Below are 20044 nucleotides of genomic sequence, written 5' to 3' on the forward strand. Positions count from 1 at the left end.
CTTTTTCCCAGTGTCAGTAAACGGCACTGCTTACTAATTACACTCTAACCAGAAATGTAGGCATTAGATTGATTTCCTTTTCTCCCTACATCCATTTTACTGGCAGTTTTGGACACTCACCGCAAATCCCTCCCCCTCTCCCTGCCTATGCTACCCTAGTTCAGTCCAAGCTGCTATCATACCTCACTCGGAGGACAGCAGTAGTCTCCAACTGGGCACCCCACTTTGATCTTGCCCCTACAGTCTGTTCTCTGCCAGCCTTACAAAGGATCTTTTAAAACACAAATCGAATTATGTCACTTTCCACTCAAAATGCTCCGGTGTCTTTACATAACACATAGAGTAAGATGTAAAACTACACTGCGTCTGTGTGATCTGAACCCTGCTTGTCCAACTTCACTTCTGCCACTTCCCTCACAGCCTTCTTGCCATAGCAACAGTGGCCTCCTTCTCTTCCTCAGTGCTGAGCTTGGCTTCCCCTTAGGGCCCTTGCATGGCTGATCTCATCATTGGGTATTCTGTCTGATCATGTCGCTGCCCTGTTAGCGTTCAGACGTGAGCCTCCCCAACCACCCAATCTAAATTAGTCATCTTATGATTATCTCAGAACCTTTTTCCCGGCCTTAAATTCTCTTCGTAACACTCACCACAACCTCAGTTCTTTCTTGTCCATGTGCTTGTTTATTGCTCTTGTTCTTCCCTTTCTTTATGTAAGATGTAAGCTTTGTAAGATCTAGGACGGCCTATCTGGTTCACTACTGTTTGTTCAGCACCTGAGACAGCGTCTGGCACATACTGGGTCACTTGACCAATAAATTAAGAGATTGAACGAATGGATTTTACCTGGGAAAAGCAGAACAAATAAACTCCCATCCAGCTTCATCTAACTATTTTTGAAAGAGAGAGAAAAACAAAACTCCTGGTATGTCACTGTATCATTCATGATATTGGAAGGCACACAGTAGAAATTGACTTTGGCTACCCTACATGAAGAGGAAATTTATTGCAAGGTTCCCAGAATCAATAGCTGGCTAGAGAATAAGGCTTAGAGCCCAAACTAGACCTTAGGAGCCCTGGAAACACACAGTCTGCACCATTGCAAGAACACAATACAAGAATCACCAGGTTGGCACATCGCTGCCCCTGCATTGCCTGTAAGCGTAGAAAGTCTCCATGTTACAAGATCACCCATTCAGGACTCCTAGTCCTGAGAAATAACATCCAGTGGACCAAACGTGACTCGGATGCCTGCCCTGCTGTTCCAGGGCAGAGAGAAGGAGGATCTTGGTCTCCACTGGAGGGATTCTTTACTGTCCCAGGTTGAATACAGCAGGGTGTATGTGGGGGAGTGTTCTCCAAAAGCAAGACCAGGATTTTAATGGGGGCAGTGGGTGTTGGGCAGCCGAAACATGACAGACATCGAAAGCATGTGGGTAGTTGTTCTGAAATTTCTCTTTGAGCCTGTTGGAGCCCTGCCACAAGTAGTGAACATCTACCTACCTCCTCCATCTTCGTGGCTCATAATGACCATAGCTTGTCCTCAAACCAAAATCTTCACTAGTGATTGATGTTCCCACACCACTGTTTTCAGAAGATGCTCTCAGATGCCCCGTGGCTTTCTGTCATCCTCACAGTAGTCCATAGGTCCTTCCAGGCCCAGGGGACCTATGGGATCTGGGCCTGCTCCAGCCATTCTGGTCTCCCTGTGCTGCTCTGTGAGTCAGACATGGTCTCCACAAGACCTGTGCAGTATCCACTCCTTGGTTCCTTTTGTTCTTGGCTCTAGTGTCACCACCTCCGAGCCCCTCCTTGGCCATCCTGTCTAAACTGTATACACCCCACACACACCCTGATACACTCTACTCTCCAACTAACAGTATGTATTTATTTGCTTATTGTGGGCTTCCCCACAGGAGTGTCAGCTCCTGGGAGCCGGGGTTTGTTTAGTTCACAGCTGTATCCATCTGCCCAGAACAGGAAGCTGCAATAACTACTTGAATGAGTGAATAAATGTGTCATTTTGGAAATGAGTTCCAAAAGAGGAATTCCAAAATGGTCCTGAATAACAAGTATACAGCGTTTGGGGTGACTATTCTGAAATGGTGCATATTCACTTGGTTATGTAAATTCTGTTGCCTCATTAAAAATGAATCATCTCCTACCTCATGTTTTATAGCAGTGGGTCAGCAGAACCCACGGAATCAGAATCTCCTTGATGACAGAGCCAAAGCAAAAAGCCTTAGAAAACAACTGGCATTTTCTGAGCATTCCCACATTAGCAAGGGAAGGGTCAGTGTCCAAGATGCTTCCTCTTCCTAGTAATGTGGCTTTGGCACGCTGTTTCTGCTTATTACTCCGATGGATCTTCATGAGGATTCATGGGCCACCACAGAATGCCTTTTTCTGGTAGATGATGAAGTGACTCAACAGTAGTTGTTTTTTGTGGAAGCAAAACATGCTCTGAATTTACTGCCCCTGGAAAGGGTTAAATTACTTGTATTTTAGCAGGAGCCTTGTGAGTTATTGTGAAAACTGACAGAAGTACAGCTGATTCAGCTTCCGTTCATACTTCTCGTATTTGGTAGTACTATGGGGTACCTGCCAAGAGTGTCACGGGAGTGTATGACCTCCTGATACCATGGTCCCTTAGTGTTAACATTGCAACCCAGGAGAGCTGAGGCTTCCCAGATCCTGGAGAACTTCTTGGGGACACAGGCAGGAAGTGGCTTGAGAGGCTTTTACCTGGTGGTTGGCTCTTTGTCTCCTTGTACTGTGCTCTTCAAAATTAGTGTAGCACTTTTATTCCTATTAGAGTGTCATATTACTGTTGCAGAACAGTTTTGAAATACAACCAGGCAAAATGAATAAAAAATAATCATTATCTATCAGCTGATCCCACAGAGACAACTTTCTAGATACATTTGATATATGTATATGCCTACTTAGATTATGTACCTACTTATATATACCATACCTTTTATCAAGCAGCTTACAAACTTATTTCATAAGTTGCTCTTTACTGTCTTACCACATAGTAGATAAGAATCAGGCAGAGGTAGGTTTGGATCCTGTTTCTACAACCTAACTTTGTGACTTTGGGCAAGTTACTAAAACTCTGTGAGTCTCAGAGCAGGGCCCAACTAGGAGTCAGGGCTCCATGCTGGAAGCTCTTGGGATGGACACCAGTGTAAGTTTGAGTAGAGTCTCAGACCTGTGTGATTTTGAATACATTAGGGTGGCTGTCAGAGTGGAATGATTTTAATTCCACTGGGGACAACCCTATTTTTAGTTCTACTGGTTAATTTCTCCCATCATCAAGACTGTATCTAGAGATGGCACTTTAGTGATCCTGAACTCAAATCCCTATTGGAACTAAGCAGGTTGTGTGATCTATAGAAGCAGGCCTGGTGTAAGGAAATCAACCAACAGAAATACAGCACACTGTCTTCACTTCTACCTAACTCAAAGCTAATATTGGAATTTAGTATTCAGAATTAATAATAGATGAATTGAAATAAATTCTCTCTAGTACTTCTTTTTGTATTTGGAACTTAAAATATCTGATGCCTTTTCTTCCACACCAGGTCTCAGTGGCACATCTTGTCTCTCGAGTTGCAGGATGCAATGCTATAGTGAACCTTGCTTCCCTAATGAGCTAATTGCTTTATTTCATAATAGAAAATAGCTGTTCATAAGCAGAGGTACTTCCAAACTGGACTGGAATGTTGGCATAAAAATATTTTCTGTTTGGAGTAACTATTCCTGAGATGGTTGTAGAAGTCTGAGATTCCACATCAATCATATTCAGTTTTTTGTGTCGTATTGCGCTGCAGTTCAGTAACTTCCATTTGTACGGCTCGTTGCTCACACTATCAGTATTAATTGACAAAGGCAAACTGAACAGGTCATATCATTTTTATAAAGGTTGAAATTATATACCTGGAGCCAGTGAAGGGTCAGTTACCTTTAATTCCATAAAGTAAAAATATAGTTCAAACTATCAGTCTTTGATTTCTGCAAACTGAATGCAGCATATGAAAGTGGGCCAGATAAATTCTTACCAAACAGGTTTCCTAAAGATAAAGTTTTGGTAAGAATGAGCAAATTAAATCACATATTTGTGTAACTATTTAAGAATGTCCCTTTTGACAAGTAGGGTTAGGGAAACTGGATTTCTGCCCGCAAAAGAGTGAAGTTGGACCCTTACCTTATACTATATACAAAAATTACCTCGAAATGGATCAAATACCTTAATGTAAGAGTTGAATGTACAAAACTTAGAAGAAAACAGTAGAAAAACTTATGACGTTGGATTTGGCAATTATTTCTTGGCCGTGACACCAAAAGCAAAGGCAGCAAAAGACAAAATAGATAAATTGGATTTCATCAAAATTAAAAACTTGCATGCCTCAAAGGATACTGTCAACAGTGAAAAAGCAACCCAGGAATTGGGAGAAAATATTTGCAAGTCATGTATCTGATAAGGAATTGATATCCAGAATATATAAAGAACTCCTTCAACTCAACCACAGCAGAACAACCCAATTAAAAAGAAGATATACAAATGGCCAATAAGCACATGAAAAGATGCTCAGTATCACTAGTTGTTAGGGAAATGCAAATCAAAAACCACAATGAGATTCCACTTCACACCCATTAGGATGGCTACCATCAAAAAACAAACACAAAGTAACAAGTGTTGGTAAGAATGTGGAGAAGTTAGAACACTTGTGCCCTATTGGTGGGAGTATAAAATGGTGAAGCTGCTATGGAAAACAGTGTGGCTGTTTCTCAGAAAAATTAAACATGCATTTACTGTATGTTCCAGCAATTCCACTTCTGGGTATCTACTCAAAAGAATTGAAAGCAGGGTCTTGAAGAGATGTTTGTGTACACGTATTCATAGCAGTATTATTCCTTATAGCCAAAGATGGAAGCAGCCCAAGTGTTCCTCAGTAGATGAAAGAATAAACAAAACATATTCGTGTAACGGAGTACTATTCAGCCTTACAAAGGAATGGAGTTCTGACACATACCTTCTGTCCATCATACAGAAGGACAAATACTGTATGATTGCACTTACATGAGGTTCCTAGAGTAGATAGCTTGTGATGTCAACCAAAAAAGCCAAATCTTGGATGCAGTGTTAGTTGGTGAGCCAAGTTGAGGATTTTTCCTTGGATCCTATGATGCAGGGTTTTCAACAGAACAGAAAGGTCTCTTCAGCACCAAGCCTCTCACACTCACATCATGCCCTGCAGCAGACAGTTAGGTTTGCATCCATTTCATCCATCAAAGCTTAGAGTTCAGTGCCATTCAGCTCTGTTTCATGGTGTTAGTTTCATGACTGTTCCTTTGTTAAATATTTATAAAATCTTTATTCCTGGAGAATCATTCCATAAACAAAATAATATGATGAATGGGCTTAAGTGGACTTGCAAAATATTGAGTTTCCTTTGAATAAAAAGTGCAGCACTAACAATGACTGTTGAGGGTCACATTTGTTGATTTCGACCAATCTACATTAAACTTTTCACAGAACACAACAGAGAATCATTTCCTAACATGTGCTTATCATGAATACTATATCCGTAAGTACTTTAGTCTCATGAAAATCCTCATCAGCTCCATGAGTAAATATAGCTATCTGGGTTGTATTATTTATATCTCTGTTCTAATCAGCTGCCATTGGAAACACTGTAAATAACTTGTCTGTTCCATATAGCTTGTTCCGTAAGTTTTCAGACCTATCTTTACTATACTGAGCAACATCATTGTTTACAGTTAGATTTAAATTTGTTAGTGCTTCATTTTTTCACACGTGTTTGTTGCCACGTTGTGTAAAATACCTTTAAACTTACCATCTATAACTGCTTGGGCTGTGTGAGCAGTAAGTAACTGCAATTTACAGAAGCAGTACTCATTTAATGTTCAAAAACAATCCCTACTGAAAATGTCAATCCTTTTGAGGTTTATTTTTGTTTCTTTTTTTTTTTCTAATCACCTATATTTTCAAAACATGGTCATCGTTCTCAACATGGTTGCTTAATAATAGCATCATAAGCTATGTTCTTCCAATGCTGGCATGCTTTGTTTGTTAAACATGTAGGAATGTACTTAATTATTGAAGGGAAATATGCTTTCTTGAAACTTGTCTCCCCCCCACTTTTGGTTGAGATGTGAATAAGAGTATATTTTGCCTGCCTTTTAGTGTTGCTTAAAGAAAATCAAAACTTCTCAGTCTGTAGTACTGGAGTAGCAGGAAGTGGTGGAGGCTGTGGCAGACTCGAGTGCATTGCATCTAAAAGGTGCAGCTGCAGTTAACTTCCAGGTACAAGTTAGCTTTTATATGAAATTACCCATCCAGTTTATAAATGTTGGTAACTAGTGCAGAAAAAAAAAAGTTTAAACTTTAGGGGCCAGAGAAACACAGTGAGCTTGTTCCGATGTTTGGCCATCAGTTTGCTTTTTGTCTTCTGAACCTTCGCAGTCAGCTTTTCTTTGGCCTTCTGGGCAGTCCAGCCGCCACTTTAAGGATAAGACTTATAAGATAAGATTTAGGATTTGCAGCTATTTTCATATTCTTATTGGTAGAAATTGAAGCTCCGAGTCAGAATATTACCTGCTTTTGTCCAGCTTTCTATTTAATGAGATCCCCATCTCTTCACTCAAAGATATTGGGGTGAGCAGATAGATGGATCTAATGGATTAATGCATCAGGGGATGATTAGCACTTGCACGGAAAAATAAAACCCTGGGACGAAGCCTATTTTCATGAGTAATTATCTGTTTTTATTTTCGTTAAATTAAAATTAGTTTATGGTTCATTTACTGTAAATTGTAAATGAGTCTTCAAAAGCACATGAGTTGAATTGCTCAGAATTTGATGTTTTATCTAAACTGAAAGCGAAATACCAAGCTTGATGGACCTGTCATTCCTCTGGTGAACCTTCTGAGGGAGAGAAAACGCCAGCCCCTGACCCCCTCAACTGCGGTGCACCCTGTGGTTCCTGACTTGGTAATGATTGTGGACTGGATTCAGGAACACACCAGCCATGGTGCAAGTAATGGTCAGTGTCAGGATCACTTAATAATGATATAAGGTTCTTAAGTACTTTTGGGATATTAATAATTTTATAAACGAATTAAGAAATTAGGTTCTGTCTTGAAATAGTTTTCCAGTTACTAATTTTGACATATAAACTTCTGGCCCTGGTTTGTTTTTATAAAAGAAGAAATGAAACATTGAAGTGTTGAAAGGGTGACAAATCATTGCCTGCATTTTCTGTCTCATCCCCTGTGCAGGGGGCACGCAGCGACTGCCACGTGCCATTGGGATGTCCCTGGCCAAAGAGCTCATCTTCTCTGCACGTGTGCTCGATGGCCAAGCAGCCAAAGCAGTGGGCTTGATCAGCCATGTTCTGGAACAGAACGAGGAGGGTGATGCTGCCTATAGAAAGGCCTTGGACCTAGCAAGAGAGTTTTTACCTCAGGTACTTTAATTGCATTTCCTTCTTTTACTCTTTTTAGATAACTTTATAACAAATTGACTAGGTTAATGTTAAGAGCCTTCAGAATTAAAATTAAGATTTGAAGATAATCTGAGTCCCCTATTGTAGCCATACGTTGATAATATATCACATACATGTTTATCACGTGGGACAGAACTTGCCAGCAACTTAAGTTAGCCCTTCTGACCTGACTGTACACGTGAAGAGAAACAGTGACGGATGGGCTGTCACACTGGATCGCCCCCAAACTGAAACACAAGTAAGGAGCCCAGAGTCGATTATGCCAAGTGAGCTTCATAACCTGAGATAACCTGCTTGAACAGCACCAGTTGTGTGTCTTATTGTGTTTGTTTTTATGGTGATGTAGGCATTGTTTTAACTCCTTTGTGCACAATATGCTTCCTCACAATTACACTTCAAATCTGGGACTCACTGCACATTTACTCACAGATCATAATCCTCATGAGTAATATTAATAACAGCGCATCTAGGGGCCTGTATTAGGGGTTTCTTGGTTCTCTCACTCTTTTAGGAGTATTTTTCAAATATTCCTTTCTTCTGAAATCATGGATTAAAGGATTTTTGTTATGTAAACAATTAGTGACTTGTCTTTATTCCTAATGGCGTGTAAAGTTTTATAACTTCTGGAGTCAAAATTACTTCCTCTCTAACTCAAACAGTATTTGTAACCTCTCAGTATTTGTAACCGAAGGCCATGGGTCCTTTTGGGAAATCTCATGAAATCTCTCTCTAGAAAAATGCATGCACCCTCCACATTTGTCTGGAGTTTCGCATCCAGTTTCGGGAGGCATCCTTGGAGTTCTTTGTTGTAAGACAAGGCCCAGGGCTGCTGTGATGTACCTGTCCCCTGAGAGCTGTCAGACGGGTCCTCTCATTTGAGTTGGTTTCTAAAACCACACTGCCTGCTGTTGATGCTACCTCAGTCCTTCTCAGTTAAGTTATGAGCTATAAGCTCTTTCAGGGCAGGGACCTTATATAATATAGTTTATTCCCCATATGAGGTAACACAGAGTCTTATACTCTGAATTGATGGAGAGAGAGCAAGTAGAAAAGATTTTTACTAGTTTTTTAAAAAAAAAAAACAGCTCCCGAGTTCTGAGATTCACAGCCTCTCCTGATCCTCGGATGGGAGCGTTCAGCTCCCTATTCCAGAGCTCTGCCCAGGTGGCTCATTAGCCCCTTGGCACCTCTGTGGTTCAGGTTCCTTATCTCACTCCTGGGAACTGGCTCTCTCTCCTGTGACTGCAGCGCTGTTAATGCCATCACTGCCCACAGCTCACCCCGACCGAGAGCCCCCTTCTCCCCACCTCCAACCTGACATCTGGCTGCACCCTACCACGTGGTGAACCAGGCAGAACTCATCGTCTCTTTCATCTGAAGGACATGCCTCTGAGAACATTAATTGCTGAAATCAATTTTTCCCCAGGTGAAGGGAGATGTCAAATGACTTTGGAAAATGTGTAACTGTGAAACTGTATACAAAAGTTACAAAACAGAATTTGAGGTGGAATAATCTTCATTTTTACAGACCTTGTTACTAAATGATTAGTCTTCTAAATAATTAGAAAGCTTCTATAAAATTAGTATTTCTAGGTGATTTCTGTATTATATGTTACTTCCATTTTTCTATCTTAGGAAAAAAGTTTGTATATAAAGAAGAGGCACTGGTTTTTTATTTTAAAAGAGAAACTAATTAATCGTTATATCTAATAGCATTTTCATTTTCCTGTTTCTCCAGTTTTATAAACCTTGCTGCCCAAAGTGTGGTCTGTGGACTAGCAGTCCAGGCATCCGCTGGGAACATGTTAGACTTGCAGAATCCCCGGCCCATGCCAGACCCCTGAGTCTGCATCTCCATTTTAACCAGGGGCTTGGGGAGTTGTGTGCATATGGAAGTTTGACTAGCACTTGTCTGGGTCAACTGGTAATAAAAGTGAATGGATAAGTTTCTTGGTGAGAGGAGCACTCTGTTAAAAAAAAAAATGAATTGATGATCTTGAAAGAAATAAAAAAAACTAGTATGTGTAACATACATACAAATCACATCTGGAAGGATTCTAACTAAGAATCCGAGGCCTAAGGCTCGGAAAATTGCAGTCTCTGAAAAAGATTTTTCATCATGTGATTTAGGAAGAGAATTTAGATAGGTTAAAGTAGATAACCAAAAAATGGCATTTTTCATGCCATCATACATTTATCCATTCACTTATTGGAGTCCTCTGTTGTGCCTGTTATTTAGAGCCTCTTGCATTTTAATTCAAAAGATGCTTTAAAACATGCCATTGGGGCTTCCCTGGTGGCGCAGGGGTTGGGAGTCCACCTGCCAATGCAGGGGACGCGGGTTCGTGCCCCGGTTCGGGAAGATCCCACATGCCGCGGAGCGGCTGGGCCCGTGAGCCATGGCCACTGAACCTGCGCGTCTGGAGCCTGTGCTCCGCAACGGGAGAGGCCACAACAGTGAGAGGCCCGCGTACCGCAAAAAAACAAAAAAAAAACATGCCATTGAATTTTAATTCATCACCCAATAAACAATTTTCAGGGATTTAAAATGTGATCAAATAATCAAATTCCATCTGGAGGATTATGGTTTCTAAGACAAAGTTATTTGTCCCTTCTCGCAGAGGACTCCCAATTCTTTCCTCTGTGACCCTCACAGATCCTGAAGGACTTATTTGGACTTGAAGCTTTTGTGTGATGTGGGAGCACTGCCTGGAGGACGCATCTTTACTAATACATCATCATCGTGGTTAGTTACTGATGCTCAGGGAAGAAAGATACAGCTCCACTGCCTGAAACAGATGATATCTGAATCCCATGTTAATCAATAGTGTCAGCCTCATCTCAAGCCCAGGGTTCTGTCGAACCACTCATGGGTGTATTATTGTGCCAAACACTTTATCTCCTTTTCTTTTTCCTACTTAACTTGTAGGGAAATTTGCTGAACAATTAAAAGCCCTACTGGACACATACCACCTGCTGACCTCCAAGCATATAGTTTGCTGTGCTACAGCATGTTGTGAAATCTGTGTAACATGCTGGTGCAATAGATTATTACAATTGCTGTTTAATTAAGGCCTTGCAAGGCTCCTAAAATAAATTTTCCGTCAGCTATCTTACAGCCGTTGTTGCCTCTATGCCATGGATCCAGCAAAGGGAATTTCTGAATTTGAGATGTACAACATGATTTGCATAAATAATTAAAATATGTTTCTTTAATTTGAATTTTAGGGACCTGTTGCAATGAGAGTGGCAAAATTAGCAATTAATCAAGGGATGGAGGTGAGTGCCTTAAGTTTGAGTTTCTTGTTGGAATAGGTAGTGGAGATTTAACTTAAATGAACCATTATTTTTTAATATTCTAAAATATAGCTGTTTCACTGCTGTGATTACTGAAAGCTACTGAGGTTCTTTTTAGCTACATCAGTGATTGCATTCTGCTTATATCTGTTGTTGCTTCAGTATCATAATCACAGAATTCAGTAATTTCACTGATGCACTGCAGCATATGACATGCTTATTATTTATGCCATTGAGTTAATAGATTTATTGGCTAGTAGTTCATAGAAAACCAAAGGAAAAGGGCATTTTGTGTATACTCAGCACCAGTATCATATTATAAAAAAATGTTCTAAGGAGAACTTCCTGGCTCAAAGCTCCTCCTAAAGATGGAGACCATCTTTAACTTCTTGATGTGCTTTCTGCAGTGAGACACACATAAACCCTGCAGGGGGCCCTGGGGTTACTCTGGAGAGATAGCTCCAAAGGAGTGGAGGCCCCAGGACAGGGGAGAAGTAAGCAGGGCAAGGGAGCAATGCAGGTACCCATTTACATTGGGCTTTTCATTGCAGCAGTTGTATTTTGGATAAATTAACTACAGGAATTTTGAAGAAAGATATTTCTTCCTTGCAGACCCAGAGCCACTATATTTTCCTGGCCTTCACAGCAGTAAAAAGAGGTTAAATATGTTAGTAATAAATACATTTTTAAAAATTTACAAAGTATTTGTTTTTTAAAAATTCTTACATAGTAATAACAATGCTGGGACTTCCCTGGTGGTGCAGAGGTTAAGAATCCACCTGCCAATGCAGGGAACACGGGTTCGAGCCCTGGTCCGGGAAGATCCCACATGCCGTGGAGCAACTAAGCCTGTGCACCACAATTACTGAGCCTGCGCTCTAGAGCCCGCGAGCCACGACAACTAAGCCTGTGTGCCACAACTACTGAAGCCCACGCGCCTAGAGCCCGTGCTCCGCAACAAGAGACGCCATCGGCAATGAGAAGCCCATGCACCACAACAAAGAGTAACCCCCGCTCGCCGCAGCTAGAGAAGGCCCACGCGCAGCAACAAAGACTCAACACAGCCAAAAATAAAATAAATAAAATGAATTAATTTAAAAAACTTCTCTAAAAAGAGAAAATAGTAACAATGCTAATAGCAAAAACCTTATATGACCCTATGTGCCAACCCAATGTATAGCTTATGTAGTTTATAAAGACTTCACCTAGATTAACTCGTGATCCTCACAGTAACCCCATTTGATACATACTGTAATTAACTCCCTGTTCAGATACACTTCTCCGAGGCAAGAGAGGTTAAATAACCTGGGTAACCAAGGTTACACAGCTCCCATATGGTAGAGTCAGAATTTGAACCCAGGCAACCTGGTTCCAGAGTTTCTCGTGCTGGTCGTACTTCTGATTTGCTGTATTACATCAAAGAATTCTGTTCTTTTGGAAAAAAGTTATTAAATTTGAATTTATATTTATGAGTATACCATATTTTTAAAAGTAATTCTTGCTGAAATGAATTATATTTTTATCCTCAGGTCGATTTAGTAACAGGATTAGCCATAGAAGAAGCTTGTTATGCTCAGGTATGTAATACAACCACAAATTCAATGCAGATACCCCTTACCTTCTGTATAAGTCAACTAAATTACATATCACTGAACCATGATATATATACACTATTAAAAAATCATACAGATGGGTTGAAATTATTTATTTCTGCTGTTTGACTGTTACCAGCTCTTATGACTGATTCTGTTCCACATACTAATGACTCCTGTCTATGTAATTTAGAAAATGCTTAGAATAGTTAAGTTAGTACCATTTGTGCTATAGCTGTCTCTCTGGCTCATGTTGTATTTTCTGGGTGTGGTCTTGAACCCTCACTCCAGGGTAGAGAGGTGTGAAGACGGCAGCTGTGAGCACGTGCCTCCAGGAAACGTCAGTATTTGAGACTCATTGGCTTTTCCTGATGTTCTGAGCCTTTCCTCCTACCCACTGAAAGTTCACTAGTTTGATTACGTATACAGTTTTCTTTTTTGTTCACAAATTAATAGGGCTTTTTATAGAGGAACAAATCTTCCTTCCTCCCTTCCTTTCTTCCATCCTTTTTTTTTTTTTTTTTTTTTTTTTTTTTTTTTGCTGTACACGGGCCCCTCACTGTTGTGGCCTCTCCCATTGCGGAGCACAGGCTCCGGACGCGCAGGCTCAGCGGCCATGGCTCACGGGCCCAGCCGCTCCGCGGCATGTGGGATCTTCCCGGACCAGGGCAGGAACCCGTGTCCCCCGCATCGGCAGGCGGACTCTCAACCACTGCGCCACCAGGGAAGCCCCTTCCATCCTTTTTAAAATGAAAGATACTTTAGGTGCTTGTTTTAAGGCATCTAAAGTAGCAAAAGAGTTTTGTTCTACCTTTTCTGAGAATTGGAAACTGTGTCAGCTCCCATTTAAGCATGGCAGTATCATGAATTAGGAGCAACAGCTAGAGTGTTACTCTGCGCCTGGTCTGTATATATAAATTACCACCTGTCATTGATGAGCACATACCATGAATGAACTAAATTACAAACCTCTTACAAATGGACAACCTTAGAGTCTGAAAAAAATATTTAAAAGCATATTTGGCCACATCTTATCAAATGTAACAGGAATCATACAAAGTATTCCATCAGACCACAATGGAATTAAACTAGAAGTCAATCACAGAAAGATAGATGGAACCCCACCTATTAATGGTGAGATGTAATCTTTTTAATAAGGTTAAGCAGTATACTTCTAAATAACATTTGTCAAAGAGAAAGTCTCAAGAGGAATTAAAATATATTTTGAACTAAATCAAAATGAAAACACAACTTATCAAAATTTGTGGGAATATATGAAAAACAATGTTTAGAGAGAAATTTATAGCATTAAATATATATATTAGAAAAGAAGAAGGATCTAAAATCAATAATAACTTTGCACTTTTCAAAAGTGGAGAAAGAAGATCGAATTAAATCCCAAATCAGAAGAATACAAATAATACTTTAGAGCAGAAATCAGTGAAATTGAAAAAGGGGAAACAATAGATAGAAAACAAAACCAAAAGTTGGTTCTTTGTAAAGATCTATAAAATTGACAGACTTCTAGTCAGGATAATCAATGAAAAAGGAAGATAAAAATTATATCAGAAATGCAAGAAAGATTATTACTACTGATTCTATGGACATTGAAAAGATAAAGGAATACTGTGAACTATATATGCCCACAAATCTGATAACCTAGATGAAATGGACCAATTCCTTGAAAGACAAAATATACCAAAATTTATCCAAGGAGAAATATAATATGAATAGTCCTATGTTTGTTGTAGAGATTAAATCAATAATTAACAAACTTCCGAAATAGGAAACACCGGGTGCAGATGGTTTCACTGGTGAATTCTACCAAACATTTAAGGAAGAAATTACACCAATTATCTACAATCTTTTCCAGAAAATAGAAGCAGAAGGAATACTTCCTAACTCATTCCATGAGGACGGTATTAGCCTGATAACAAAACTAAAGACATTACAAGAAAGGAAAACTACAAACCATTATCTCTCATGAACATAGATATAGAAATCCTCAACAAAATATTAGCAAGCTGCCTCCAACAATATATAAAAGGAATTATATGCCACAACCAAGTGAGATTTTTTTCCCAGATATGCAAGGCTTGTTCAACACTCAAAAGTCAGTTAATATAATTCATCATATCAACAGGCTAAAGAGGGAACTCTGGTGAAAGAAATCACAATTTAAACAAATAGATATCCCAGGGGCTTCCCTGGTGGTGCAGTGGTTGAGAGTCCGCCTGTCAATGCCGGGGACACGGGTTCGTGCCCCAGTCCGGGAAGATCCCACATGCCACGGAGCATCTGGGCCCATGAGCCATGGCCGCTGAGCCTGCGCGTCCGGAGCCTGCGCTCCACAACAGGAAAGGCCACAACAGTGAGAGGCCCACATACTGCAAAAAAAAAAAAAAAAAACACAGATATCCCATATTCATGGATAGTAAGACTCAATATTATTACGATGTCACTTCTTCCCAACTTGATCATAGATTCAATGCAATCCCAATAAAAATTCCAGAAAGTTATTTTCTTAATATTGGCAAACCAGTTCTAAAGTTTATATGGAAAGTCCAAAGACCCAGATTGGCCAACACACTATTAAAGAACAAGGTTGGAGGAATGACACTACTTGACTTCAAGACTTACAGTAAAGCTACAATAATCAAAATAGTGTGGTACTAGCAAAAGAAAAGACACATAGATCAATGGAACAGAAAAGGGAGCCCAGAAGTAGATTCATACAAATATAGTCAACTGATCTTTGACAAAAGAGGAAAGGCAATTCAATGAAGAAAAGATAGTCTTAAAAAGGAATAGTACTGAAGCATCTGGACATTCAACTACAAAAAAAAAAATCTAGACACTGACCTTACACCATTCACAAAAATTAACTCAAAATGGGCCATAGACCTACATGTAAAGTGAAAAACTATAAAACTTCTCGAAGATAATATAGTAGAAATTCTAGACCTTGAGTTTGGCCATGGCTTTTTAGATATAACACCAAAAGTGTAATTCATGAAAGAAAAAATTGATGTTTGACTTTATTAAGATTAACTTCTACTCTGCAAGAGACACTGTGAAGAGAATGAAAAGACAAGCCACAGACTGGGAAAAATATCTTTGCAAAACATATATCTGATAAAGGACATGTATCCAAGACATACAAAGAGTTTTTAAAACTCAACAGTAAGAAAATAACCCATTAAAAACTGGGTATAAGGTCTGAAGAGATACCTCACCAAATTAGATGTACAAATGGCAAATAAGCATAGGTAAATATGCTCCACATCATATGTCATTAAGAAATGCAAATAAAAACAAGATACCGCAGTTTGGCCATTTCTTACATAGTCTTACTACATGATCTAGCAATCATGTTGTTACATATTTATCCAAATGAGTTGAAAACTTGTGTCCACACAAAAGCCTACACACCGGTGTTTATAGCAGCTTTATTCCTAATGGCAAAACTTGGAAACAACCAAGATGTCCTTCAGTAGGTGAATGGATAAACTGTAGTACATGTATAAGTGGGGTGTTATTCAGCAATGAAAGGAAATGAGCTATCCTACCAGGAAGAGACAGGAAGGAACCTTAAATACATATTACTAAATGAAGGATTTCAGTCTTAAAAGCCTGCATACTATATGATTCCAACTATATGACATTCTGGAAAAGACAGTGGGGTGGGGGATGAGGGATGACTAGGCGACACATTAGGGATGTTGAGGGTAGTGAAACTATTCTTTGTGATAATGTAATGGTGGATACATGACATTATGCATTTGTCAAAACCCATGGAATATCCCTAATGTAAACTATGGACTAGTTAATAATATTGTGTTAATATTGGCTCATTAGTTGTAACAAATGTATCACATTAATGCAGGATGTTAATAATAGGGGAAACAGTGGGGGGGCTTGAGGGAGTATATGGGAACTCTGAACTTTCTGCTCAGTTTTTTGGTAGACCTAAAATTGTCTAAAAAAAGTAAAGTCAATTTTATTCAAGTATATTTGAAATGGGAAAAAAAGCATCTTAGAGTTAGAATGATAAATTTGGTCACATAATTTAAATTGTTCAAATGATTTCAAAATTTTAGATTGTCTTCCAATTAGTTTCCTTAGTTAAAGCTTATTAAACTTTTACAATTGTCTTTATTGTTTGGCATAGATAACAATGTTTTGCTTCTCTTAGACTATTCCAACAAAAGACAGACTTGAAGGTCTTCTTGCTTTTAAAGAGAAAAGGACCCCTCGTTATAAAGGAGAGTAGAAGAAAGAGAAATCTTCAAAATGCCAGTGTAATAAATATACTTCTGGAAGTATCTTTCAGATTCACGTATGCCTCAGCATCTGGAATCCCAGCGACCAAAGTGAAGAGCGAGTTATCCATATACTGAATTAAGTATCTGGAGTGGACCCCTGTGTGTACTTGTTCAAATGTATATCGTCATTTTCATTCAGATTTATAAAGCTAATAGTGTATACTGTCAAAAACGCCAATTCAAAATTAGGTATACATTTTTAAATACCTCCTGCATATGAAGCTTTCTGTTCTTAATTTTTCTTAATGTGAATAATTTATATATTGCACACGCTAGGAAAAAATATTGATTGTATGTCTCTTGTGCTGCAGTATGAAAATAAAATTATTTCCATGTACCAAAAATGTGAAGTTATACCAAATAAAGTTCTCAAGGTACACATGCACCCACACACATACATCTCATACTGAAAAAGGAGCTGATAGAATTCTGAGTGAAAATTATCAAATATAAGTAAAATTAGTGAAAAGGAAATGTGGAAATTTTTCTCTTACCCCGTTCTTTTTGTATTGAGTAAATCATTGCATGTTGGATTTTAGAAGAAACCACCTTTCCATTGCTGATTCTGTCAGGTGACCTCTTTACGTAGTCAGTCTTAGAATACAGTATGGATGGTGGAGAATTAATCCAGTCAGAGACTGGGACCAAAGGCCTTGTGGAGGCCAACTGGAGGCCTGGAACTGTTGTACCTGTAAGCCCTCCTAGCAAGTGGCCTGGCCCCCTGGCCTAACCCAGAAATAAAATGGTGCAGCTGGGCTTCCTTGGTGGTGCAGTGGTTGAGAGTCTGCCTGCCGATGCAGGGGGCGCGGGTTCGTGCCCCGGTCCGGGAAGATCCCACATGCCGCGGAACGGCTGGGCCCGTGAGCCATGGCCGCTGAGCCTGCGCGTCCGGAGCCTGTGCTCCGCAACAGGAGAGGCCACAACAGTGAGAGGCCCGCGTACCGCAAAAAAAAAAAAAAAAAATGGTGCAGCCAAGGTTGGCCCTTAGAAGTGGCTTCGTCCTGGATTAAGGGTGAAGTGAAACCTGTTTTCTGCTTCCTTCTCCCAAGCTGTTTGCAGCTGATTTCAGTAAGGAAAGGAGGTGAACACATCACCCCTCTCTCCCCGTTCTAACAAACGTCATGCCTTTCTACCCCTGGCCAGGCAAGCAACTAGAAATGGAGGTGCTCCAGGGGTATGTGAGTTTATATAGCCTTGCCTGCGGGACAGATAGGAAGTGTGTGGGAAATAGCTGTAGAATTCAGTGTGCAAAAGGGAGCGGAACAGTACAGCTCCCTGAAAGAATTTGGGCTAGCTTTATTTTGTGTTCATTTGATCAAACCACACTGCCTTTTGAGGCTGCATCCAGGGCTGAGTCCAGCAGTGCTGGAGAAGTCCCCCTTTTCCAGGACCCGCGCCTGTTATTTTCCAGCTCCAGGGGTCCCCCACTGTCCCCAAACGCTGCAGCTGTGCTTCATTGCAGTGAAGTCAAGTTCGACACATGGGTGACTGCCTGTTTCATGCATTCCCATGCTCTGCACCACAGCCTCCTTGCTCTTTAAAGGATATAGACTTGGAATTTGTTAAATCACCGAAACTTTTGTTTTTTAATTTGAGAAATTGAACTCTTAATCTCAATTCTAAAATCCTTGAAAGAGGTAAGCGTGGACTTAACCTCAGCTGATGGGCACCGTGCCAGGGGGCAGGCCTGCTTACTGTGTGCGTCCTTGTACTACAGCAAGTGCTGTGCTCTTTGTCACCTTTGCTGCTGACACTGTGCAGACTATGATGTTTGCTCAGCTGATCGCCATCATATGAAAGGAGCTTATTAAAATTTACATTGGGCTCTGTGGTGATTGTATCTGATGGTGTGTACACTTTGCTGATAAACTTGTACCATTCATTTCCTGCAGGATAATTTGCAAATAAAGTGCTGGTCCTTGTTTTCATGATCCTTCAGACGTTTCAGGACCCCTTGGCTCTGTCCGTGACATGTGCAAATTCCACTTCCATTCTGAGTAGGAAATAATTATGTTCACGGGGAAAAATATTGAGTGTGCTGAGTGACTTGTCTCTCCTAACTTGGATTCGGAGTCTGCTGCTGATTGAACGCCATTTAATTTCCTAACAAGTTCTGATTAAGTCCCTGGAGTGATTAAGTCAATGGAGTGTATCTGAAAGCAAAGACCTCATCCTGTAGTCACTTCAACGTGTCTGCCCAGCTGTCTGTATAGATGTTTGCCTTTCCCTTGGTTTTCTCTTCAGCAGGGCAGTCTTGCTGGGGGGGTGGTCCTAACACACCCCATGGGTCGAAGCCCAGTGACTGGGTGCTGGCGGGGGTGGGGAGGGTACTCGTCCCTGAGGGAGTGCCTGCACCAGCACGTGGGCCAGCAGCTCCTTTTGTTTTCCTCCCAGGCTTGGAGTGTTTTCGAGTCCTCACACTGAAACCACATGATGCAAGCTGGTAACACAGTGGATGTATCCATATGTTCAGATGAGTTAAAGGCGACCAAGAGGGAGGATGATTAACCGGGCACACTTACAGTTCAGGGGAAAAATATTTCATGTTACCTCAGAGCAGGAGACCTACTGGTCTTGAGGTAATGTAGTGCTGGTTAATTTATAACTTATCTCTGAAAGAAAGAGAGGTCTCCAAGTGACAGAGACTCTGAGTCGAGAGGACTTGTAATCATGGCCAAAAGAAGACTCAGATTTCCTGTGATTCATTTTCTGTGATTTAAAGGGTCATTTCCAGTTTGTGTTGTTTTCAATAAAAAATAGACATGGTTTTCCTGGGGTTTTTTTCCCCTCTAGCTGTCAAGAAATCTGGCTTGTCACACAGTGTTACTTTTCTGACGATACTTAGAATAGCACTCTGGACATGGACTAGGTTAGTGGGGTGTCATTTCATGTATACCATACTTACAGAAAATGCTTAATTTTCATATGGACTCATAGCTGGCTACCCATTGACCCTTTTCCTCACTTAATCTTAACTCTCTCTTCTGGTTAAGTGAGGCCCTGCATTTGCTCTGATTTGGGGTCCAAAAATCCTGGCAGGCAGGCAGACTTCTTAAATGTTTAATCCTGCCGTTATTATTTGTTTACTTACCTAGTTAAATAATGTATGTCAGCATTTATTGGGCTTTATCAAAAGACAGTAGAAATTTTCTTATATTTAACAAGAATGTGTACATGTGTCACAAAAGAAAAAATAGAGCAGTTTAAAGTTACTTGGTAATATTTTGGTAAAATGAGAGCCACTCTTCTGCATAGATGAGATGCTACAGATTGTGGTTGGGGGTATTTTGGCAGATAG

The 20044-nt window shown here is 40.2% G+C and overlaps 1 protein-coding gene across 3 annotated transcripts in view; it reads left to right on the forward strand.

Moving 5' to 3' along the window:
• AUH (AU RNA binding methylglutaconyl-CoA hydratase) overlaps positions 1–18687 on the forward strand; it is a 162935-nt gene extending 144248 nt beyond the window's left edge. The window contains exons 5-8 of one of the 3 annotated variants that reach the window (XM_079925499.1): positions 7306–7493; positions 10761–10811; positions 12359–12406; positions 16617–18687. In XM_079925499.1, coding sequence (XP_079781625.1) covers positions 7306–7493; positions 10761–10811; positions 12359–12406; positions 16617–16694 — 365 coding nt within the window. In that variant the 3' untranslated portion in view covers positions 16695–18687. The remainder of the gene's footprint in view (positions 1–7305; positions 7494–10760; positions 10812–12358; positions 12407–16616) is intronic. The other 2 variants (XM_079925497.1, XM_079925498.1) reach the window with 2 other exon arrangements.
• Positions 18688–20044: the final 1357 nt, after the last annotated feature.

This window comes from Stenella coeruleoalba, assembly GCF_951394435.1.
Source record: "Stenella coeruleoalba genome assembly, chromosome: 7".
Taxonomy (NCBI): domain Eukaryota; kingdom Metazoa; phylum Chordata; class Mammalia; order Artiodactyla; family Delphinidae; genus Stenella; species Stenella coeruleoalba.